The 20,053-nt window shown below is 31.2% G+C and overlaps 1 protein-coding gene across 1 annotated transcript in view; it reads left to right on the top strand.

Annotated features, from left to right (window-relative positions):
- Nucleotides 1-20,053, top strand: part of LOC127278907 (uncharacterized) — an 84,370-nt gene that overhangs the window by 34,549 nt on the left and 29,768 nt on the right. Inside the window, exons 2-3 of the mRNA XM_051300849.1 lie at nt 12,805-12,933; nt 13,487-13,580. Coding sequence (XP_051156806.1) covers nt 12,854-12,933; nt 13,487-13,580 — 174 coding nt within the window. The 5' untranslated portion in view covers nt 12,805-12,853. The remainder of the gene's footprint in view (nt 1-12,804; nt 12,934-13,486; nt 13,581-20,053) is intronic.

The following is a 20,053-nucleotide window of genomic DNA, read 5'->3' as shown; positions in this document are numbered from 1 at the left end:
TTTGCATTTTTACCTAAAATTAAAAATTATATTTTTCTTCACACATATAAATATATAACATTGTGTCCAGCAAAACTTAAGAAAAAAAACTTCGTGACTTTTCTCTGACTTTCCTCTGACGTTTCTTCTCTTTTTTCGACCAAGAAATTTTTCGTTTTTACGTAACTATTTTTGTAAAATTGAATGTTTGATGAACTGTTAAATTAATTAACTTAATTAATTAAATAAATTCCTGACTTTTCCATGACTAAAAAAATTCCATGAATGTTCCCTAACTTCTCTGACCGCCAGACACCACGAATATATGTAAATATAATTAAATAAACAAGAAAACAGACCCTTGTAGTTGAAGTCATCCTGAATGAAGTGCTTCGAGCACACTTTCATTGAAGATGAAGCAGGCTTGCCCATTTTAAGACGCCTCTTCCATTCAACGTGACAGTCCACGAAAATTTAATTGCCAAAAATATCCTTAATCTTGGACTTAACAGCTCCTTTTTTTGGCCAAACGTGAAATAAAAGAATCCTGTCTTTTTCCGCGCGAGATGAACAACCTGTCACACAACAAAATGTTCGATTTTTCGAATCCTTTTTTGGCGAAAAAATTGCGCTTTGTTTATCTTCCATTTCTTCCATAATCTTCTATTCTACAAACCGTGTAAAAATATTAATACAAATAAATATAGATAAAAAGTATTTGCAATTGTAAAGAATTTCGTGTAAACACATTTGGGAAATTTTCCGTGCATACTTTTAGAAGTAGAATATTTTAAAAAATAAAATTGTACATTATTTAGAAAATATTGCATAAATAATTTGTAATAATAATAATAAATAATATACTATTCCTAAGTTTTACACGTAACAATTTCTTTCAGTTTAAAACAAAGAAAAAGAGACTAAATAAAAATTATGTTAAGTGGAATTTTGGTCTTAATCATGCGAGTGCAAGTAAATACTAAAACAATACATGTAAATTTGTAAATATAAGTAAATATTAATATTTAATAAATATTAAAATATTCTTATAATTATTAATTAATAAATATTAATATCTTAAAGCTGATATAATTATATACATCGCATGCTGGACACATATAGTAAAAAGGCATCGGAAATAAATTAATTCTATCAAATAAAATCGCCTAATATACTTTTATTATAAATGCGAGTAAATACAATATATTTACCATGGGAATTGTTGATAATTATTCCTAAATAGATATTACAAAATTAATCAAAACATCAGGAAAATTATCCATTTCAAACTTGAAAACTTAACCTCGAAAAAGGTACAATATCTTCTTACCATTGCTCTATTGTATCATTACTATTATTTTTTAAATACTATTACTATTTTTTATTATACATACTTAATGTTATATCATAATTACTTACCGCAATTATAATAAATTAATATTCATTTCAAAATAATCTTGTTTTCTTGATTCACTTATCACTAAAACAAACAAAGCAGACTCCTTATCGAACTTCCCTCAAACCGCCACTAAGTCTCGCATTTTCGTGCTCATCGCGAATCTGCAGGTTACGAGTTGAATAACAAAAAGCGCAAAAAATCTGAAACGCTATCTCTCTACGTATAAGAATGTGAACTCCCCCACCTCAGCCAGTGGGTCTGTCCTGTCGTACACTAATATAATTAGGGACCTCAAAGACATTGGAATTTGAGAGCCAAGACTCCGTAACACAAATAATGTCCGGATTATGTTTCCACAAAAGCAAGTCCACCTCGGTTCTTTTGGGAATGATGCTGTGGGCATTCCACAGAATCAAAGCTAGCAATTTGTGAACTGTGCGAGGTCTCTGCATAATTGGAAATAGTAAGAAACCCCCGCAAAAAGAAAACTCCAAACAAATAGAGACAACGAGGCCACAATACAGATCGCAAATACGTGGACAGCACTCAGAAGTTATGTGTTCTGGACGCGAAAACCAACCGAATATACCATACGTACAGAGGTCAAACGTAAAACAATTTGTTGATAGCTGTTCTCTGTAGTACAAATAGATTGAAATAACAGGTTAAAATCTACTGGATAAAATATTTAAAACAAAAACCCACACAGCACCGAAAGTTTCCTAAACCTGTATTAAAGCTGTGCGTGCCAAGTTGGAAAAATTTACCGTAAAGCTTAGCACAGGTTGTGTAAATATGTAAATGTCCGCAATTGAGTAAATGTTTAGCGTAAAACTGTACTGAATCTTTAAATTACGTATTTGGTACAGGTTTAGCGTAAAACTGTACTGAATCTTTAAATTACATATTTGGTACAGGTTTAGGCGTCAATAATATAAAAAAAAAAAAATTCTTCCGACGTGTTGACTCTGAGACGCGAACCCTCGACCATCACAGCTCTCATCCGCACTGGGAGCTCCTTAACGGGCTCGACCAGGGGAGCCTATGAAATATCTTGAGAAAATGTCTCTTATAACGAAAATACTTTAAACAGATACTTACATTATTTTGTAAAGTCATCAAACAGTTTTTCAGATGTTTATTATTACTAATGTAATTTGTATAATGCTAATACTTAATTACAACTCACTTTAAACCAGAATTTTCTTATATGAAATTAATGTGATCAAACATAAATTATTACATAACTACAATTCAATAATTATTTTTTTTAAACAAGGAAAATAAGTTACATTGACAGAATTCTTAAGTTTTTAAAAGTTCCAAAAAAAAGTTATCAAGCAACAAAAATTTACGCACAATTTTATTATTTTTAAACACTATAATATTAGGGGTACCTCCAATTTTAATAAAAATTTATAAAAATAAATTGGAGGTACCCCTAATATTATAGTGTTTAAAAATAATAAAATTGTGCGTAAATTTTTGTTGCTTGATAACTTTTTTTGGAACTTTTAAAAACTTAAGAATTCTGTCAATGTAACTTATTTTCCTTGTTTAAAAAAAATAATTATTGAATTGTAGTTATGTAATAATTTATGTTTGATCACATTAATTTCATATAAGAAAATTCTGGTTTAAAGTGAGTTGTAATTAAGTATTAGCATTATACAAATTACATTAGTAATAATAAACATCTGAAAAACTGTTTGATGACTTTACAAAATAATGTAAGTATCTGTTTAAAGTATTTTCGTTATAAGAGACATTTTCTCAAGATATTTCATAGGCTCCCCTGGTCGAGCCCGTTAAGGCGCTCCCAGTGCGGATGAGAGCTGTGATGGTCGAGGGTTCGCGTCTCAGAGTCAACACGTCGGAAGAATTTTTTTTTTTTTATATTATTGACGCCTAAACCTGTACCAAATATGTAATTTAAAGATTCAGTACAGTTTTACGCTAAACCTGTACCAAATATGTAATTTAAAGATTCAGTACAGTTTTACGCTAAACCTGTACTAAATACGTAATTTAAACATTCAGTACAGTTTTACGCTAAACATTTACTCAATTGCGGACATTTACATATTTACACAACCTGTGCTAAGCTTTACGGTAAATTTTTCCAACTTGGCACGCACAGCTTTAATACAGGTTTAGGAAACTTTCGGTGCTGTGTGGGAAGGCTAAATAGAGGTTAAAATGTATGTTACCAAGTAACTAGTTTGTTTATAAATGTAAAACACAATATTAAATTAATAAATAAATAATAGATGATAAATGGGAATCGTATAATAGTAGACAAAACTAAGTAGAATTCAAATATTAGCCCTCACTTAGAGCCACCTCAGGGTGGTCAGAACCACCAAGCGGTTGAAGCGAATCAATGTCGGTACGAGAAGCCGTTGGACCAGAAAAGAGTTGCGAAGTCTGAGAAGTAATGCTTTGGTCCTCCACAGGCCCCTCCGTGGGCTGCCATACCATCTCATAACCCGGCTTAGCAATACCCTCACTCAACAAGAGCACCTCCGCCTTATCATAGCCAACATTGGGCTCAAGCCTGCTCTTCATTATTAAGTATTCATGTTTGTAATATGGACACTCCCTTGATGAGGACATGTGATTATCACCACAGTTAGCACAGTGTGCCGTGCGATTCGGGTTGGGACAATCATCCCTAGCGTGATTCTCTGCGCAAAATTCTCATCTAGAGAAAGTCGAGCGACACTGAGTACGAAAATGCCTATATCTTTGACACTTGTAGCATCGCTTCGGGGGAGTGACCATCAGAGTCAAATTATAGAGGGCTCGAGAAATAAAAATCGAATCTGGGATCGATACTCCTGAAAAGATCAATTCGATCTGCCCCGACAGATCTCCATCTTGGGTTGTACGTCTGCGAATGGAAATTACTTCCCGAATTACTTCACTCTCCATTTTATTACAGATCTCCAGAGGAGACAATTCTAAATCAACATCATATGCCAGCGCTTTCCTTCTAACCAAGGACCTGGGGATATACAATTTGTATCCGCGATCGTTTTCCGTCATGGACTCGAGCAAGTGGTTGGCAAGCATCCAGGTGGAGCAGGTCACACGCAGTTGATTAACTTCGTTAGCCACGACCACGTGATCTGGGTCGCTGACTCGTGCTTCGAAATAGTCAGCGATAGCGATCCTACTATATTTACCGATCTTCTGGTTTGGTGTGGTTGATTCTACTAGAACTGTAAAAGGAGGAGGGGCATCGGTCGGGAATCTAGCATCCTCCGTGTATGCTGGGTTAATTCACTTAAGTTCAAACGGATGCAGTTTCTCCTGATCAGGAGAAACCTGCATGTCAGCTTCCAGTGTAGCCCGGGTTTCATCCCGCGTGTCTGTTCCAGAATCAGATTCACATGGAAGGTAAATCTGTAGAGGTGGGTCAGTGACAGATGTTATCATGGTCTGAGGGACATTAAGTGGGGAGGAAGGTTCAGATTCCATGGGGACATAATGTGTTTGTGTAAGTGGTGGTAATTTTGCCCCTTTTTAGGAGGCGAAGGATTCACCCAGTCTCGACGATCACCAGCGGGCAAAGAAGCCACAGGAACAGAGGGCACCGTAGACCCCGAAGCCAGATTATATGCAGAATTAGATGTCAACCCTGGCCTGATGATAGAGGGATCCATACGAGGAGGAAATTTACCACGACTCGAAAATCGACTTCTAGTAGTCATTGCCCCACACAGCACAACATCTTACACCAGGCCTACAGCAGGCTTACATGTAAGGTTTGTAAGGTAACATCGTAAGCCCATAGTAGACTTACAGTAAACCAAAAATGTCCGCCTTACAGTAAGCTTACATGGTAGGGTCGAGGTAAGCTTACATGGTAGGGTCGAGGTAAGCTTACACGGTAAGGTCGAGGTAAGCTTACACGGTAAGGTCGAGGTAAGCTTACATGGTTGGGTCGAGGTAAGCTTACATGGTAGGGTCGAGGTAAGCTTACACGGTAAGGTCGAGGTAAGCTTACACGGTAAGGTCGAGGTAAGCTTACATGGTAGGGTCGAGGTAAGCTTACATGGTAGGGTCGAGGTAAGCTTACACGGTAAGGTCGAGGTAAGCTTATGAGTAAAGGCTGTGGTAAGGTTATTATTAAGTTGTAAGGTTGAGGTAAGGTTGTGGTAAGCTTACAAGGTAAGGCAAGTTATATTCAAATAATAATATTAATAATAAATAAATATTCAATAAAAAAATTTTTCTTTTGCCTTATTCTATTTTGGGAACCTATCATTTTGCAGAAAGTTTTGAAAACAAATTTGGGAGGAGTAGGATTCGAACCCGGGACCGAAGTATATACCTAACAACCTAACCAACTGAGCTAAACGGGGAACTAACAATGAGAAAAGTAATCTTACTTTTAAAGTGGAACCAAGAAGATAATCAACTCCTTAAAAGCAAGATTACTTTTCTCATTGTCAGTTCCCCGTTTAGCTCAGTTGGTTAGGTTGTTAGGTATATACTTCGGTCCCGGGTTCGAATCCTACTCCTCCCAAATTTATTTTCAAAACTTTCTGCGAAATGATAGGTTCCCAAAATAGAATAAGGCAAAAGAAAAATTTTTTTATTGAATATTTATTTATTATTAATATTATTATTTGAATATAACTTGCCTTACCTTGTAAGCTTACCACAACCTTACCTCAACCTTACAACTTAATAATAACCTTACCACAGCCTTTACTCATAAGATTACCTCGACCTTACCGTGTAAGCTTACCTCGACCCTACCATGTAAGCTTACCTCGACCCTACCATGTAAGCTTACCTCGACCCTACCATGTAAGCTTACCTCGACCTTACCGTGTAAGCTTACCTCGACCTCACCGTGTAAGCTTACCTCGACCCTACCATGTAAGCTTACCTCGACCCTACCATGTAAGCTTACCTCGACCCTACCATGTAAGCTTACTGTAAGGCGGACATTTTAGGTTTACTGTAAGTCTACTATGGGCTTACGATGTTACCTTACAAACCTTACATGTAAGCCTGCTGTAGGCCTGGTGTAAGATGTTGTGCTGTGTGGGGCAGCGCGCTGGAGACCGGGGGCCGCCGGCGCGGTTAGCTTCCTAGGTGTTGTTGGAGCCTGTTACGTCCCAAACTGAACGCGTTTTTAATTGTATTTGATATTTATTTTCTTCGGAAATTAGCTGATTTATCAAGTTGGTAAGACTTGACATTTATTTTTATGTGGGTTATTTTCACATTAACAAAACTATGGGTTTTGCGTTACAGTAACAAGGCTAATAACTCCCATTTATGATATTTATTGGTTAACAACTTATTTATTACAATGTTTTAATACAATGTTGTATTTACTTACTTTGACAATTATCGCAGTTAATCAATCGTACACAGCTTAGTCGTTATAATTTGTTTAACAAATCAGTTGAGTTTCAATCAAATGAAACTATAAGTTCGTTATATCACTTTGGTAACAAAACGACTTTTATGCATTATTATAGTTGTTTTTAAGCTCATACACTTATTTCGCGTTGTTTTATTGACACTTGAAGCTATAAGAAAAGAAGCTTGTTTCTTTAAGTGCAGGAAAAGCAACTCATAAAATTAATGTAAAAAAACTTTATTATTTAAACCCCTAATTTACGACAATTAATTCAATTTTGTTAATATTTCTAAGCGTTAATGTTGCTTTTCTTGCACCTTCAGAAGGAAAGAAACTTGTTTCTAAGTGAAAAACAATTTAACTTGCACCGAAACACGGAAAGAATACAATAACTTTTATAGAATAATTGAAGGGTCGCTCTACGACACACGATGGAAATCTTATCGGAACTTATGACATCCACAATGGTAAATCCTTAGGTTTATATAGCAGTTAAAAACTACTAGAATGGGGATGAAATCGGAAAAAGCACGCACTCGAGCTAAAATCTACAAGTCACGTTGTCTCGCCGATTTCTAGAAAGCACGTACAGTGTATCATGTTTCTCTTGGTGTCTGTGTTCTCGATCGTAGAGCAAGACCAATGATGATTCTTTTTAATAATCATTGATCCCACCACGATCGTGATTGTTTAACAAAAATTACAACCCCTTTGTGATATAAACTAATCTATATTTATGTATATAACCCACACAGCACAATATATTGCTGTAAGCTTACCTCAAGTTTACATGTAATTTTTGTAAGCTAACCCTGTAAGCTTTAGGTAAGGTCGAGGTAATATAAAAATGTCCGCCATACAGTAAGCTTACAAAGTAATGCCATGGTAAACTTACATGGTAGGGGCACTGTAAGCTTACACGGTAAGATCACTGTAAGTTTACAGTAAGCTTACACGGTAAGCTTATATTAATTGCTAACAAATAACAAAGTATTAATTTATCAACTTACAGTAAACAATAAATTGTTTTGCACAATTATATTTATTTTGTCATTTATATAAATAACCCCGGTAGGGTTTGCTTAAAAAAATTTATTGCGCATTCGTAAGTGCCATAGAAAGCTACTGCGCATAAATATTTTTAAAAAATTATTTATTGATACCTTTGAAAACTTGCCGTGTAAGCTTACTGTAACCTTACAGTGACTTTGCCACGTAAGTTTACTATGACCTTACTGTGTAAGCTTACTCTATGGCGGACATTTTTATATTACCTCGACCTTACCTGAAGCTTACAGGGTTAGCTTACAAAAATTACATGTAAGCTTGAGGTAAGCTTACAGCAATATACTGTGCTGTGTGGGAATTGACTATATATCTATCAGGCCTGATATACACATACACACACATACACATAGACATACATATACATATATATACATACATATACATGCACATCATTTATTGGTGTACAATCATTTACTCTATTGTTTTAGAATTTTATTGATGTATCCCTGTGGGCAAAAAACCATGTTCGTTCTAAAAACTAGAACGTTTCATGTCCACCAAATAATGTTCTGGAACATTATTTGAACATCCATGTTCTTAAAATGTTCCAGAACATTATTTGGCGGACATGAAACGTTCTAAGAACGTCCTTAAAATGTTTTTAGAACGAACATGGTTTTTTGCCCACAGGGATGTGTATAATATGTAACTACAATCGATTATTATATAAAATATTAGACTTTTATATCGTTTAATTAACAAAATAATAAACAAACGCACTTATTTTTTATTATAATTTTAATAATGTAGAATGTTCTTTAAATAGTAATTATAAAAGTACATATGCAATGACATGGAAACATACCATTAGGGGCATTCAATCAAGTAATTAAATTGCAAAATTATATCGGGATGTAACAGAGCCATATCTGGATTTAAAAAAGATTTATCAAACCCGAACCCAGAAGAACAAAGCGACACCAAATGAGGGCCCAAATTCTCACTCAATAGTAAAAAGTAACACAAAAACAAAAATCACCTACTGAGTGAGAACTTATAAAGTAAAAGCAGAATAAACAAAAATTAAGCTAATAATGAACACAATAATAAATTAAATAAAAGTATAAATAAATATGTCAAAAGACTAAAAACAAATAAAATAAACAGATATAAACAAAATAAAACAAATAGCAATAAAGCAAATAAATATAAACAAATAAGCAGGTTATGTAATTAAAACGTCTGAATACACATTAAAATATAAGGTCTTGTATGTGTACATGTAAACAAATTATAAAAAAAGGCTTTAATCCCTTTGGGCGAAATGTTGTAGTGGTAGTGTAAAATAAAAAATTTTTAAATAATGGGCTGCAATTTAAAATGTATGTGTGGGATGACTTAAACAAGGTATCAAAAATTTAAATAATAAGAAAAATAAAAATTGAAGCTATGAGTGAGCTTGGAGTAATAATAATTGAAAATTAATCAATAGTTAGCGGAGAAGTCAAGTAAATTAAAAATGTATAAAATAAAATAATAATCACAATACACTGGAGTCTCCCAAGAGAGGACTTCTGAAGAGAGGACTAAGTAGTGACGCGGCGCGGTAAGGAGTGAGGGGGGAAGAGATGGGCGGGATCAGAAAGAGGAACGTGAACTCAGGAGCGTTTGTTTTTAGTGTACCTTTCTCGCGTAGTGTTTTACATACGTAACAGAATGTATTCTGTTAAAAAAAACACATCTCTGTGATACGATATACGGCCCTGGAGTGTTTACAATTTTCGGCGTCAAGGACGAATTCCGTAGAGAGGTCCAAGACTCTTTCTGTCCTCTCTTCGGAGACTCTAGTGTAACTGAAAACTTGAAAACTTCACCAACCACAAATTCAAAAATATATCAAAATTTTATAATAAGTAAAATTAAACCTTTATAACTTTATCAACTTCAATTAATAAAATCGGTGTACAAAATGACAATCTCCAGCCACTTGCAGGTTCAAATTTAAATTCAGGTGCCTCCAGCAGAATACAGCAACACGCGCAAAACACCGGCCAGATAAATCAAACAGCTGATTGACGAAGATGCCGCCAACAACTCGCTCCGAAATTGTATATGTATATGGTTCACTTATTTAGTATACTGAATAAAATATTCGAACATCTGAACACATTCAACACATTTAATCATAAATAAATATTCAGACACAAAGTTTAAGAACAAATTTAATTTGAGACACAAAAATTTGAAACTAAACAAAAGTGAGGAAACCTCACATTTAAACACAACCAGAACTATACAAGAAGACGGTCATAACCAGACTACAATATAAAACAAATTACTATTTCTTCTGCTAAATAATTTTTAACTTTATTTTTATACTGTTTTTTCTAAACCATAATTAATTGACCGCAATATATTTTATTCTATTAAGAGTCAATAATATAATTATAAAAGTAAAATAAATCATTTATTCACTTTACAAGCGTTTCTCACAAGTTGTAAGTTTTTCTGCCACTTGATATATGAGGCAAAATTCCTGAAATGTCCGAACAAAAAATTGAAAGTTCTCGAATTTAATCCATACTTTTCTAAAGTGTTGTTATTGTTGGTGAAAGTCTAAAAATCAATTATTATTGAATTTAATAAAATAGTTTTTGAATTACAACGTTTTTAATTTTTGACTTTTGAAAAAAAAAAATTTTTTCAATGTACAATATTTATAAGTAGAATGCATAAAAGTTAACATATATATAATGATTTTTAAAGGTTTTTTGACGAGCTACACGCTGTTAATAAAATTTTTTTTTTTTAAATAACATTTGACCTTGAAATTCAAGGTCAAATTGTTAATTTACGTTTATCTCAAAATCGGATTTTTTAAAATTATTTTTAACTATCTCAATGGAAAGCTTGACTAATTTCCTACAAAACATGTAATTTTCAGAGTGGGATCTTTTAAAGTTTTTGAGATATTAATTAATTAATTAATTAATGTTTATAACAAATGAAATATTTTACAAACGAATAAAGTTACCGTAATTCTGAAGTTAGTAATTGAAAGTTAACGTAATTCCGCATCCAACGAGCCCTATATGAAGTATTTTGAATAAGTAGATTGTTAATAAACAATTAGTTAACATTGCAATTGTTTATTAACAATATACTTATCTAAAATACTTCATATAGGGCTCGTTGGATGCGGAATTAGCTTAACTTTCAATTGGTTAATTTAGATTTACGATAACTTTATTTGTTTGTAAGATATTTTATTTTTTACTAACAACAAGCATCCAAAAGCCCTATATGAAGTATTTTTGTTCAATTTTAGTTAAATAACAATAAAAAATAAAATATCTTACAAACAAATAAAGTTATCGTAAATCTAATTTAACCAATTGAAAGTTAAGCTAATTCCGCATCCAACGAGCCCTATATGAAGTATTTTGGATAAGTATATTGTTAATAAACAATTGCAATGTTAACTAATTGTTTATTAACAATCTACTTATTCAAAATACTTCATATAGGGCTCGTTAGATGCGGAATTACGTTAACTTTCAATTACTAACTTCAGAATTACGGTAACTTTATTCGTTTGTAAAATATTTCATTTGTTATAAACATTAATTAATTAATTAATTAATATCTCAAAAACTTTAAAAGATCCCACTCTGAAAATTACATGTTTTGTAGGAAATTAGTCAAGCTTTCCATTGAGATAGTTAAAAATAATTTTAAAAAATCCGATTTTGAGATAAACGTAAATTAACAATTTGACCTTGAATTTCAAGGTCAAATGTTATTTAAAAAAAAAAAATTTTATTAATAGCGTGTAGCTCGTCAAAAAACCTTTAAAAATCATTATATATATGTTAACTTTTATGCATTCTACTTATAAATATTGTACATTGAAAAAAATTTTTTTTTTCAAAAGTCAAAAATTAAAAACGTTGTAATTCAAAAACTATTTTATTAAATTCAATAATAATTGATTTTTAGACTTTCACCAACAATAACAACACTTTAGAAAAGTATGGATTAAATTCGAGAACTTTCAATTTTTTGTTCGGACATTTCAGGAATTTTGCCTCATATAAGGACAGTTCAAATCATTCCGTTCAATGTAACTGCAAGCGAAATTAGTATTGCGTTGTATGTGTGTTAGGTTAGGTTATATGTATTGTGGGTATTATAAGGTGTGTGATTGAAAAAGCGGTAATGTGTATGTAAAAATGTGTATGTACTGCAGAAATTCGTGCTAAGTATGAAAATCAACCATCGACAATTAAAAATAATTTTTTTGACAGTTTTCATAGTGTAGATAATACAGGAATCAAAGCTAGAACCAACTGTTAATAAGTAAGAATGATTTTTTGCCCGTATCTCTCCACCAATAGTATTTTTTCTGACTCATTCACATTTAAAGTTCACATTTTACCCAACTCTTGACTGAAATTTAAGCTTTAAAAGGTGAAACTCTGCAATGCGTTGAATACGTTCTCCCACATTTGTAGACTACATTTTATTAAAATGTGGTTTGATAATTAACTCATAGTTTTATATTCTTTTCAAAGTGTTGCTGAAATTTTATGAAGTTTATTTTAAAAATTCATCAATTTTATTTTCACCTACTAAAAATTTATTTTGAACTACAGTTGGTGAAACTTTGTTCAAAAGCGCATGTGTAGCCATTTTACACAACTTTTTGAGTAAACTTTATACAAAACATTTTCTCAGTGTGCGCGGTTCAGTAAAACTTGACGCTTAAATTACTAGATTTTCATGCGGTTCTGCTTTTTGAGCTGTTCTTAATTTATCGAAATGACACTAATGTACCACTTTTACTTATTGTTAGTTTTCTTTGTAAACTTATCTAGTAAATTTTCTCCGTGCAAATAGTCATAAATTGTTGAATGGAAATTTTTTTACTTATTCTAACTAGTCATCAACTATAGACTATAAATAAACAGAAATATTATAAAGTATTGTAATACATGTTTTTGATTATAAAAAGCATTTTTTTGTATTTCAGATGCAATTCTAAGGAATGGTCTATTGGGAAGGGAGATGCAAATGTCGCGATGAATATGAGCCGGTGCTACACAGATTCGCCCGTGCTCATTGATACTTATGCATTTCATCGAAATGGACAAACACTCAGGTATAATTTCAGGTTTCATTTACGTTAAGAATACAATTTAACATACGTTAATGTTGATCTGAACAATTACTATAATTGTAAAAAACTTACTTTTTTACTTGGATAAAGCGTCTAATTGTTGGTTGACAAAGAATTGAATGCATTATCCAATACACTGTAAAAAAAAAAGGGAGTTAGGATTCAAGTCCTAACGGAACTATATGAAAGTCACACCCTTTTGGAATTGAAGCAAAGGGAATTGATGCTAAGGGAGTTTATTTTATGCTTATAGGGAGTTAATACTATATTGTTTAAACTTTAAATCATATAATTTAATTAATTTCACTCCTGAAAAGATTAAAATTTATTGCAACTTTTCTTTTTTTTAAATTAAAGCTGAGATGTTACAACAATTTTTCTGTACAATAACTGTTTTAAAAAAAGAAAAAATGAGTAAATTAAACAACAAAGATTGAAAAGTGCGCCAAGTAATCCCGGTCTTCCCTACACATTTTTTATTCATACCAAAACAACAATTAATATTTATAACACTGTTTTTCTGTAAATTTTTCAGAGAATCTAAAAAAAGTGTTCTTTTCTACACAACAGACTGCGGTAACGAAAAAGAAGATCTAGGATTGCAAGCTCAACAGCGAAGTACATCGTTGGTAAGAATAATCCTAACTTAATAATTTTTTATTTACATAGAATAATAAAATCTATGAGAAAGTATTTCTTTTTATCAATAAAGTTAGTTTATTAATATGAAAAAGAATTCTTCTCATTCAAAAAAAATTTCATCTACGAAGATAGCTAATTAGCAGGGATGTTTCCGGAAACGGAACTCAAATGAATTATAATTTTGTTCCGTCCGTGCCAGAGGCATGAAACTAAATTTCTTAAGGAATTTGTTTTGTGTCCCGGCACGATACAAAATAAGAGGTAATTATGTTTCGTGCCGAGGAACGGAACAAAAATAAGAGGTAATTATATTTCGTGCCGAGGAACGAAACAAAAATAAGTCGAAATCTTATTTCGTTCCAAGCTCAAAAACAGAAATATATAGTAATATATTTACGTGTCCTGACACGTTACTAAATAGACTCGGATTTCGTTTTATTCATTCTAAACACTCTATTCAACATTATGTAAACATTACAATCTCATAAATTCCGAGAAATGAATGTTCATCTAATTCTATAGTTTACTTCATTATTAAGATTAAATAAAAATACTATATAAATTTCAATAAATTAATATTCACATCATAAATGAATATTGTATTAACCCTATCAGTTATATATTTTTCTACTCAACAAAGTTTACAGATCATTGTACCCTTAAGGGTTTTTGCGGTCGCTAATTAAGAATCCGATATCAGTTTTTTAAAAATTCAAAATGGCGGATCCAATATGTCAGACGATTTTTTAAAAAAAATTATCAGATTTACATGAAACTCGTTACTTAGTGATCATTGGGGTCGCTGATTACGAATCCGATATCAGTTTTCAAAATTCAAAATGGCGGATCCAATATGCCGAATAATTTTTTAAACTGTTATTCATTATTAATATGAATATTTTGATTAAATATGTTGAATATTAATTATTTTCTATAATGTAAGTGATATATAACCCTAACAGTATCCGGATATTCAAGATATCCTATGGACGTTCTAGGGATATCCGGAAATTTGGATATCTGTAGGATATCCTAATTACCGGATATCTTTAGGATGTCCATAGGATATCTTGAATATCCTGATGCTGTTAGGGAATAATAATTGAGTAAAAAGTTAAAGAATATTTTATGATTTATATATTTTTTTGATAGTACCCGGTTATGATACACCCTGTATATTTAGTTTATACGTATTTATTTTATTTTAATTGAATTTCTCAGAAATCTTATTTAACATCTAAACTGTCAACGCGTTGATAAACAATTTTTATTGTATGCGACAATTTTTTTTTTATTTACTATTTATAAAATTTCCAATTCCTATGAAATCTTTGAATATAATATATAATATGTAATACATAAAATATAATATATAATAAACACTGAAAAAATGTTTAGTCAGAGCAACCAAAATTTGGTTGGGCCAACAAAAAAATTTTGTTTGTATTTAAGCAACTAAACTATTTGTTTGAGTCAACCAAAAAATTTGGTTGAGTGTTTTTTGATGGCATAACAAAAATGTTTGGTTAGCTCAACCAAAATTTTTTTGGTTGGTCAACAAAAATGTTTGGTTGATCAAACAAAAATGTTTGGTTGATCAAACAAACAGTTTTTTTTGTACAATTAAAAATGTTATTCTACCCTTATCTCTTTTCTTTTTATCTTTTTAGGGTTCCGTACTCGGTTCGGAACCCTATTAATATCGGTTTTTTTGAAATCGTGTACCCCCCCCCTAGCGGCCACATAAATTTATCTGGAGGGCTGAAAATTAGTACACATATGTATTTTCGCGTGTAGATTACAGGAAAATTATAGCGAACTTGATTGGAATTGATTAACATAGCGTTGTCAAGGAAAAACCATGAATTTTTACGAAAAATGCCTAAAAATGACTATGTACCCCCCCCCTAGCGGCCACATCTTTTGACATAAAGAGCTCAAATTTGACACACTTACGTATTTTTACGTGAAAATTACAGGAAAATTATAGCGAACTTGATTCGGATCAATTTACATAGCGTTGTCAAGGAAAAATCAAAAATTTCGAAAAAAATAATTTATTCTCCCTAGCGCACACAATATTCAACCCAGACAGATCATATTTAGTAAACAAATGTATTTTTACGGGAAAAATACAGGGGAAAAAAAGCGGTCACGATTAGAGTTGATAATTAACTTTTTATCAAGTTTTTCAAGAAAAAATGACAATTTTAGGAAAAAAATGTATTTTTCCACCAAAAACGAACAAAATTTTATTTAAAGGAAATTAAATTTATATATTTTAACGTATTTTTACGTGTAGATTACAAAAAAAATATAGCGAGCATGATTGGAGTTGATTATCATAGCGTTGTCAAGGAAAAACCATGAATTTTTTCGAAAAATACCTAAAAATGAGTATGTACCCCCCCCCTAGCGGCCACATCTTTTGACATAAAGAGCTCAAATTTGACACACTTACGTATTTTTACGTGAAAATTACAGGAAAATTATAGCGAACTTGATTCGGATTAATTTACATAGCGTTGTCAAGGAAAAATCAAAAATTTCGAAAAAAATGATTTATTCTCCCTAGCGCACACAATATTCAATCCAGACTGTTCATACTTGCTGTAAAACTCAATTTTTGCGTGAAAAATACAGGGAAAAAATGTAAGCGCGATTGGAGTTGATGATCAATTTTTATCAAATTTTTGAAGAAAAATGATAAATTTCAGAAAAAAATGTATTTTTCCGCAAAAAACGAAAAAAGTTTTTCTACAGTGATTCAAATTTATATATTTTGACGTATTTTTACGTGTAGATTACAAAAAAAATATAGCGAGGATGATTGGAGTTGATTTTTCTGGAATTAATAAACAAATTTTATTTTTTAGATAACTTTCGATTTTTCCTTGACAAGCAGCTACTAGCCTTATATCAATATCTTAAGTTTTATCTCTTTTTTTTTTTTTTTTTTTTTTTTTTTTTTTTTTTTTTATATTTGCATAGAAAGAAGCCCACGGTCATAGACCATCAAAGGGCACTACAAAAAGATTTACAAACTTATAAAATACTTGTAATAACAAATTTTGCGAAGAAAAATATAACATTAAATACTATCATTATATAATGTTATAAAAAAGAAAAAAAAACAAAAATAGAATAAAAAATAAAATATAAATATTGGCTATCTGGCATTATACGCAAATTTAAAGTATACCAAGTAAAAAAATAATATTGTAGCATTTACCGCAAAAAAAAATTAAATATATCTAGATTGCACAATGTTGCTCCTTTTATCTTATTGATTTAATATAATTTAATAGTATCCTTTTGAAGGATGAAAGCGACAAATTAAATAGATCTAAATCAGTCTCATCTCGAAGACACATAATATTAATGATATTGCAACCACTGTGTATTGGCGCATTAAAACCAATAGAAGACGCAGGCATTGGTAAAGAGAAAGGTTGATAATAGCGTGACTGCAATCGAGGAACTCTAAAATTGATGCACTCTAACAGACTTGAAGACTTAATTTGATTATTTATGATTTTAAAAATGAAAATTGCCTGGTTCATCAAACGTCTCTCAGATAAAGTTAGAAAGTCAAATTTTTTACACAGTTCGATATAATTTGAACCATCTTTTTGACTTAGAAAGATAAAATTTAATATTCAATATATTTTTAAAATGTAAATACAATAAAAATATTGCGAGTTGAAATAAAATTATGTTTCTTATATTTTTTTAGTAAAATATTTTTTAAAAAATAAAATCGGACAAGTGCGAGTTACACTCGCACTGAAATCGAGGGTTCCGTACTCGAAGCGAACTTATTTGGTATAAAAACAAATGTTTAAAAAATATGTGTTGTATGACAACTAATATAAGTGATACAAAAAGGAACAATTTTCTTGAATTTTACAAAATTGTTCCTTTTTGTATCACTTATATTAGTTGTCATACAACACATATTTTTTAAACATTTGTTTTTATACCAAATAAGTTCGCTTCGAGTACGGAACCCTCGATTTCAGTGCGAGTGTAACTCGCACTTGTCCGATTTTTTTATTCATTACATTATTTATTTATTATCAATTTAATATTAAATTTATATTTATCCAATTGAAATATTTGTGGACTTTGAAAAATCTCATCTCCGCCTGGGATCTAACATCTGTTATAAAACTGAAGATCGGGAGCTCTGACAACTGGACTATCCATCCTTGTGAGAGATTTAAACTAACTTTTCTCTTAAGCTATGAGCTGAGAGCGAATCAAATTATTTGGTTGTCGCAACCAAATATTGGTTAGGACAACAAACGATCATTTGGTTTTTTAGACCAAACTATTTTGTTGTGTTAACCAAATTATTTTGTTGTCGTAACCGAATTTTGGTTGGAATTTAAAAATGTTCAACCAAATAATTTTGTTGACCTAACCAAATGTTTGGTTGAGATAACTCTTCGACTTTGTTTCAGCCAACCAAAATTTGGTTACGAGAACCAAAATTGCCTAATCAAACAATTTTGTTGCAAACACTAAATTTTTTTTCTCAGTGAATAATATGTAATATTTTCTTAAATTTGTGAGATGATATACTTGTGTGCAAGGACATTTAATGTAAACAGGCCCGACAATCTGTCCCCATTTATTATTGTTTACGTATTTGAAACAGAACCTAATTCGCAAATAATTAATTTTACCTATTCTGTGCTTATAGCACGAAAATAAATGCCTCCATATTTTCATTTCGTGCCTCAGCACGGAATTGAATATACAACTATTTTCGTTCCGTGCCTTAGCACAGAACTGAATATATAACCATTTTCGTTTCGTGCCTTGGCACAGAACTGAATATACAACCATTTTTGTTCCGTGGCACTGGAACGGAACAGAACAAAAATAGCATTTCCAGACACATCCCTGTTAATTAGGTAAACTAAATATTTATGTGTAATTTCATTTTATATTAAATATTTATTATAGTATTTGCATTATATACCATTTTCTTAATTATAAAAAGATAAAATTTAACAATATCTGTCTTCAAATATAATCCTTATAGGACTATCCTTAACTCATGTATGTGAAAAATGTGAAGAGACACAATTCTCACGGCTATATGCTGAGTAGGATTTTGTTTCAAAAATTTTTGCGGTCTCCATACCTTGAGAGTTTGGTTCTGAGCGAAGATTTTTATTTTTATCAACTCTTGAATTAATTTGCATTTTTCTGTTTTTGATAATGAAAGTAAAATGTAGATCAAATTTTCTAAATAATCGCCATTTTAAAAATGTTTTTTACCATTATCAAAATACAACATTTTCCCTAATCAAAAAGCATAAAATGGACTTAATACTTATTACTCGACGGTTTTTGGGGTCGCTGATTACGAATCCGGTGTCAGTTTTTCAAAATTCAAACTGGCGGATAAATTTATTAAAAATTATCGTATTTCACTTAAAACACATTTCTCAGAAGTTTTTAAGGTCGCTAATTACAAATCTGGTGTCAACGACCCCAAAAAACTACCACCCAGTAGGCAAAAAACCATGTTTATTTTAAAAACGTTTTAAGAACATTTTTAGAACGTTTCATGTTTGCCAAAAAATGTTTTAAAACATTTTAAGAACATGGATGTTAAAGTAATGTTCTAGAACATTTTTTGGCAGAGATGAAACATTCTAAAAACGTTTTATGAACGTTGTTGGAACGAACGTGGTTTTTTTCCTACTGGGTAAGTAACGAGTTTTAAGTGAATTCGATGTATTGTAAGAAAATCATTTACTATATATTAAATTTGAAATTCTTAAAACTAACTGAAGAAGTCCTAACAGCGTGTTTTTCTTATCAGAATCGCCAAAAAGAGAACATTATTTTTTTGAACCTAGTGTTCCTTTTAGTAAACCAGCTCACATATTTTGAAATATTTACGAGAGCTTTATGAAACGATGGAATCCGAAGGATTTTAAAAAATCCGCCATATTGGGTCCGCCATTTTGAATTCTGAAAAACTGACACCGGATTCGTAATCAGCGACCTCAAAAACCCCAAAATAACAAGGTTCAAGTCAATTTTATGCTTTTTGATTCGGAAAAAAATGGCGAATATTTAGAAAATTTGACTCGATCATAAAAAATGGCTATCTCCATTGAATTCAGCGTACGCAAATTAGGTTAACACAGTATATGCTCAATTTGTTCATTTTTTGAAAAACATTATATTATTATTATTATTATTATATATATTCATATATATGTGCCATTCCATGAGTTTTTTAGCACATTTCGGAGTAACCTTTCTAAATTAAATGAAACATTTTTTTATAATATTTGTTAATATAAAGGTCTAAAATAATCACTTTTTAAGTAAAAACAATTGTTTATTTAAAAAATATAACAATAAATAATGAAAAAAATTCACTTTTTTCTGCAACACCAAATAAATTGGTTTAAAGATCAAAATTTTCCTT

Source organism: Leptopilina boulardi, unplaced genomic scaffold, assembly GCF_019393585.1.
Source record: "Leptopilina boulardi isolate dan_hultmark-lab unplaced genomic scaffold, ZJU_Lbou_2.1 LbouV2_213, whole genome shotgun sequence".
Taxonomy (NCBI): domain Eukaryota; kingdom Metazoa; phylum Arthropoda; class Insecta; order Hymenoptera; family Figitidae; genus Leptopilina; species Leptopilina boulardi.
Note: the sequence above shows the minus strand (reverse complement) of the source record. Positions and strands in the feature narration are given on the sequence as shown.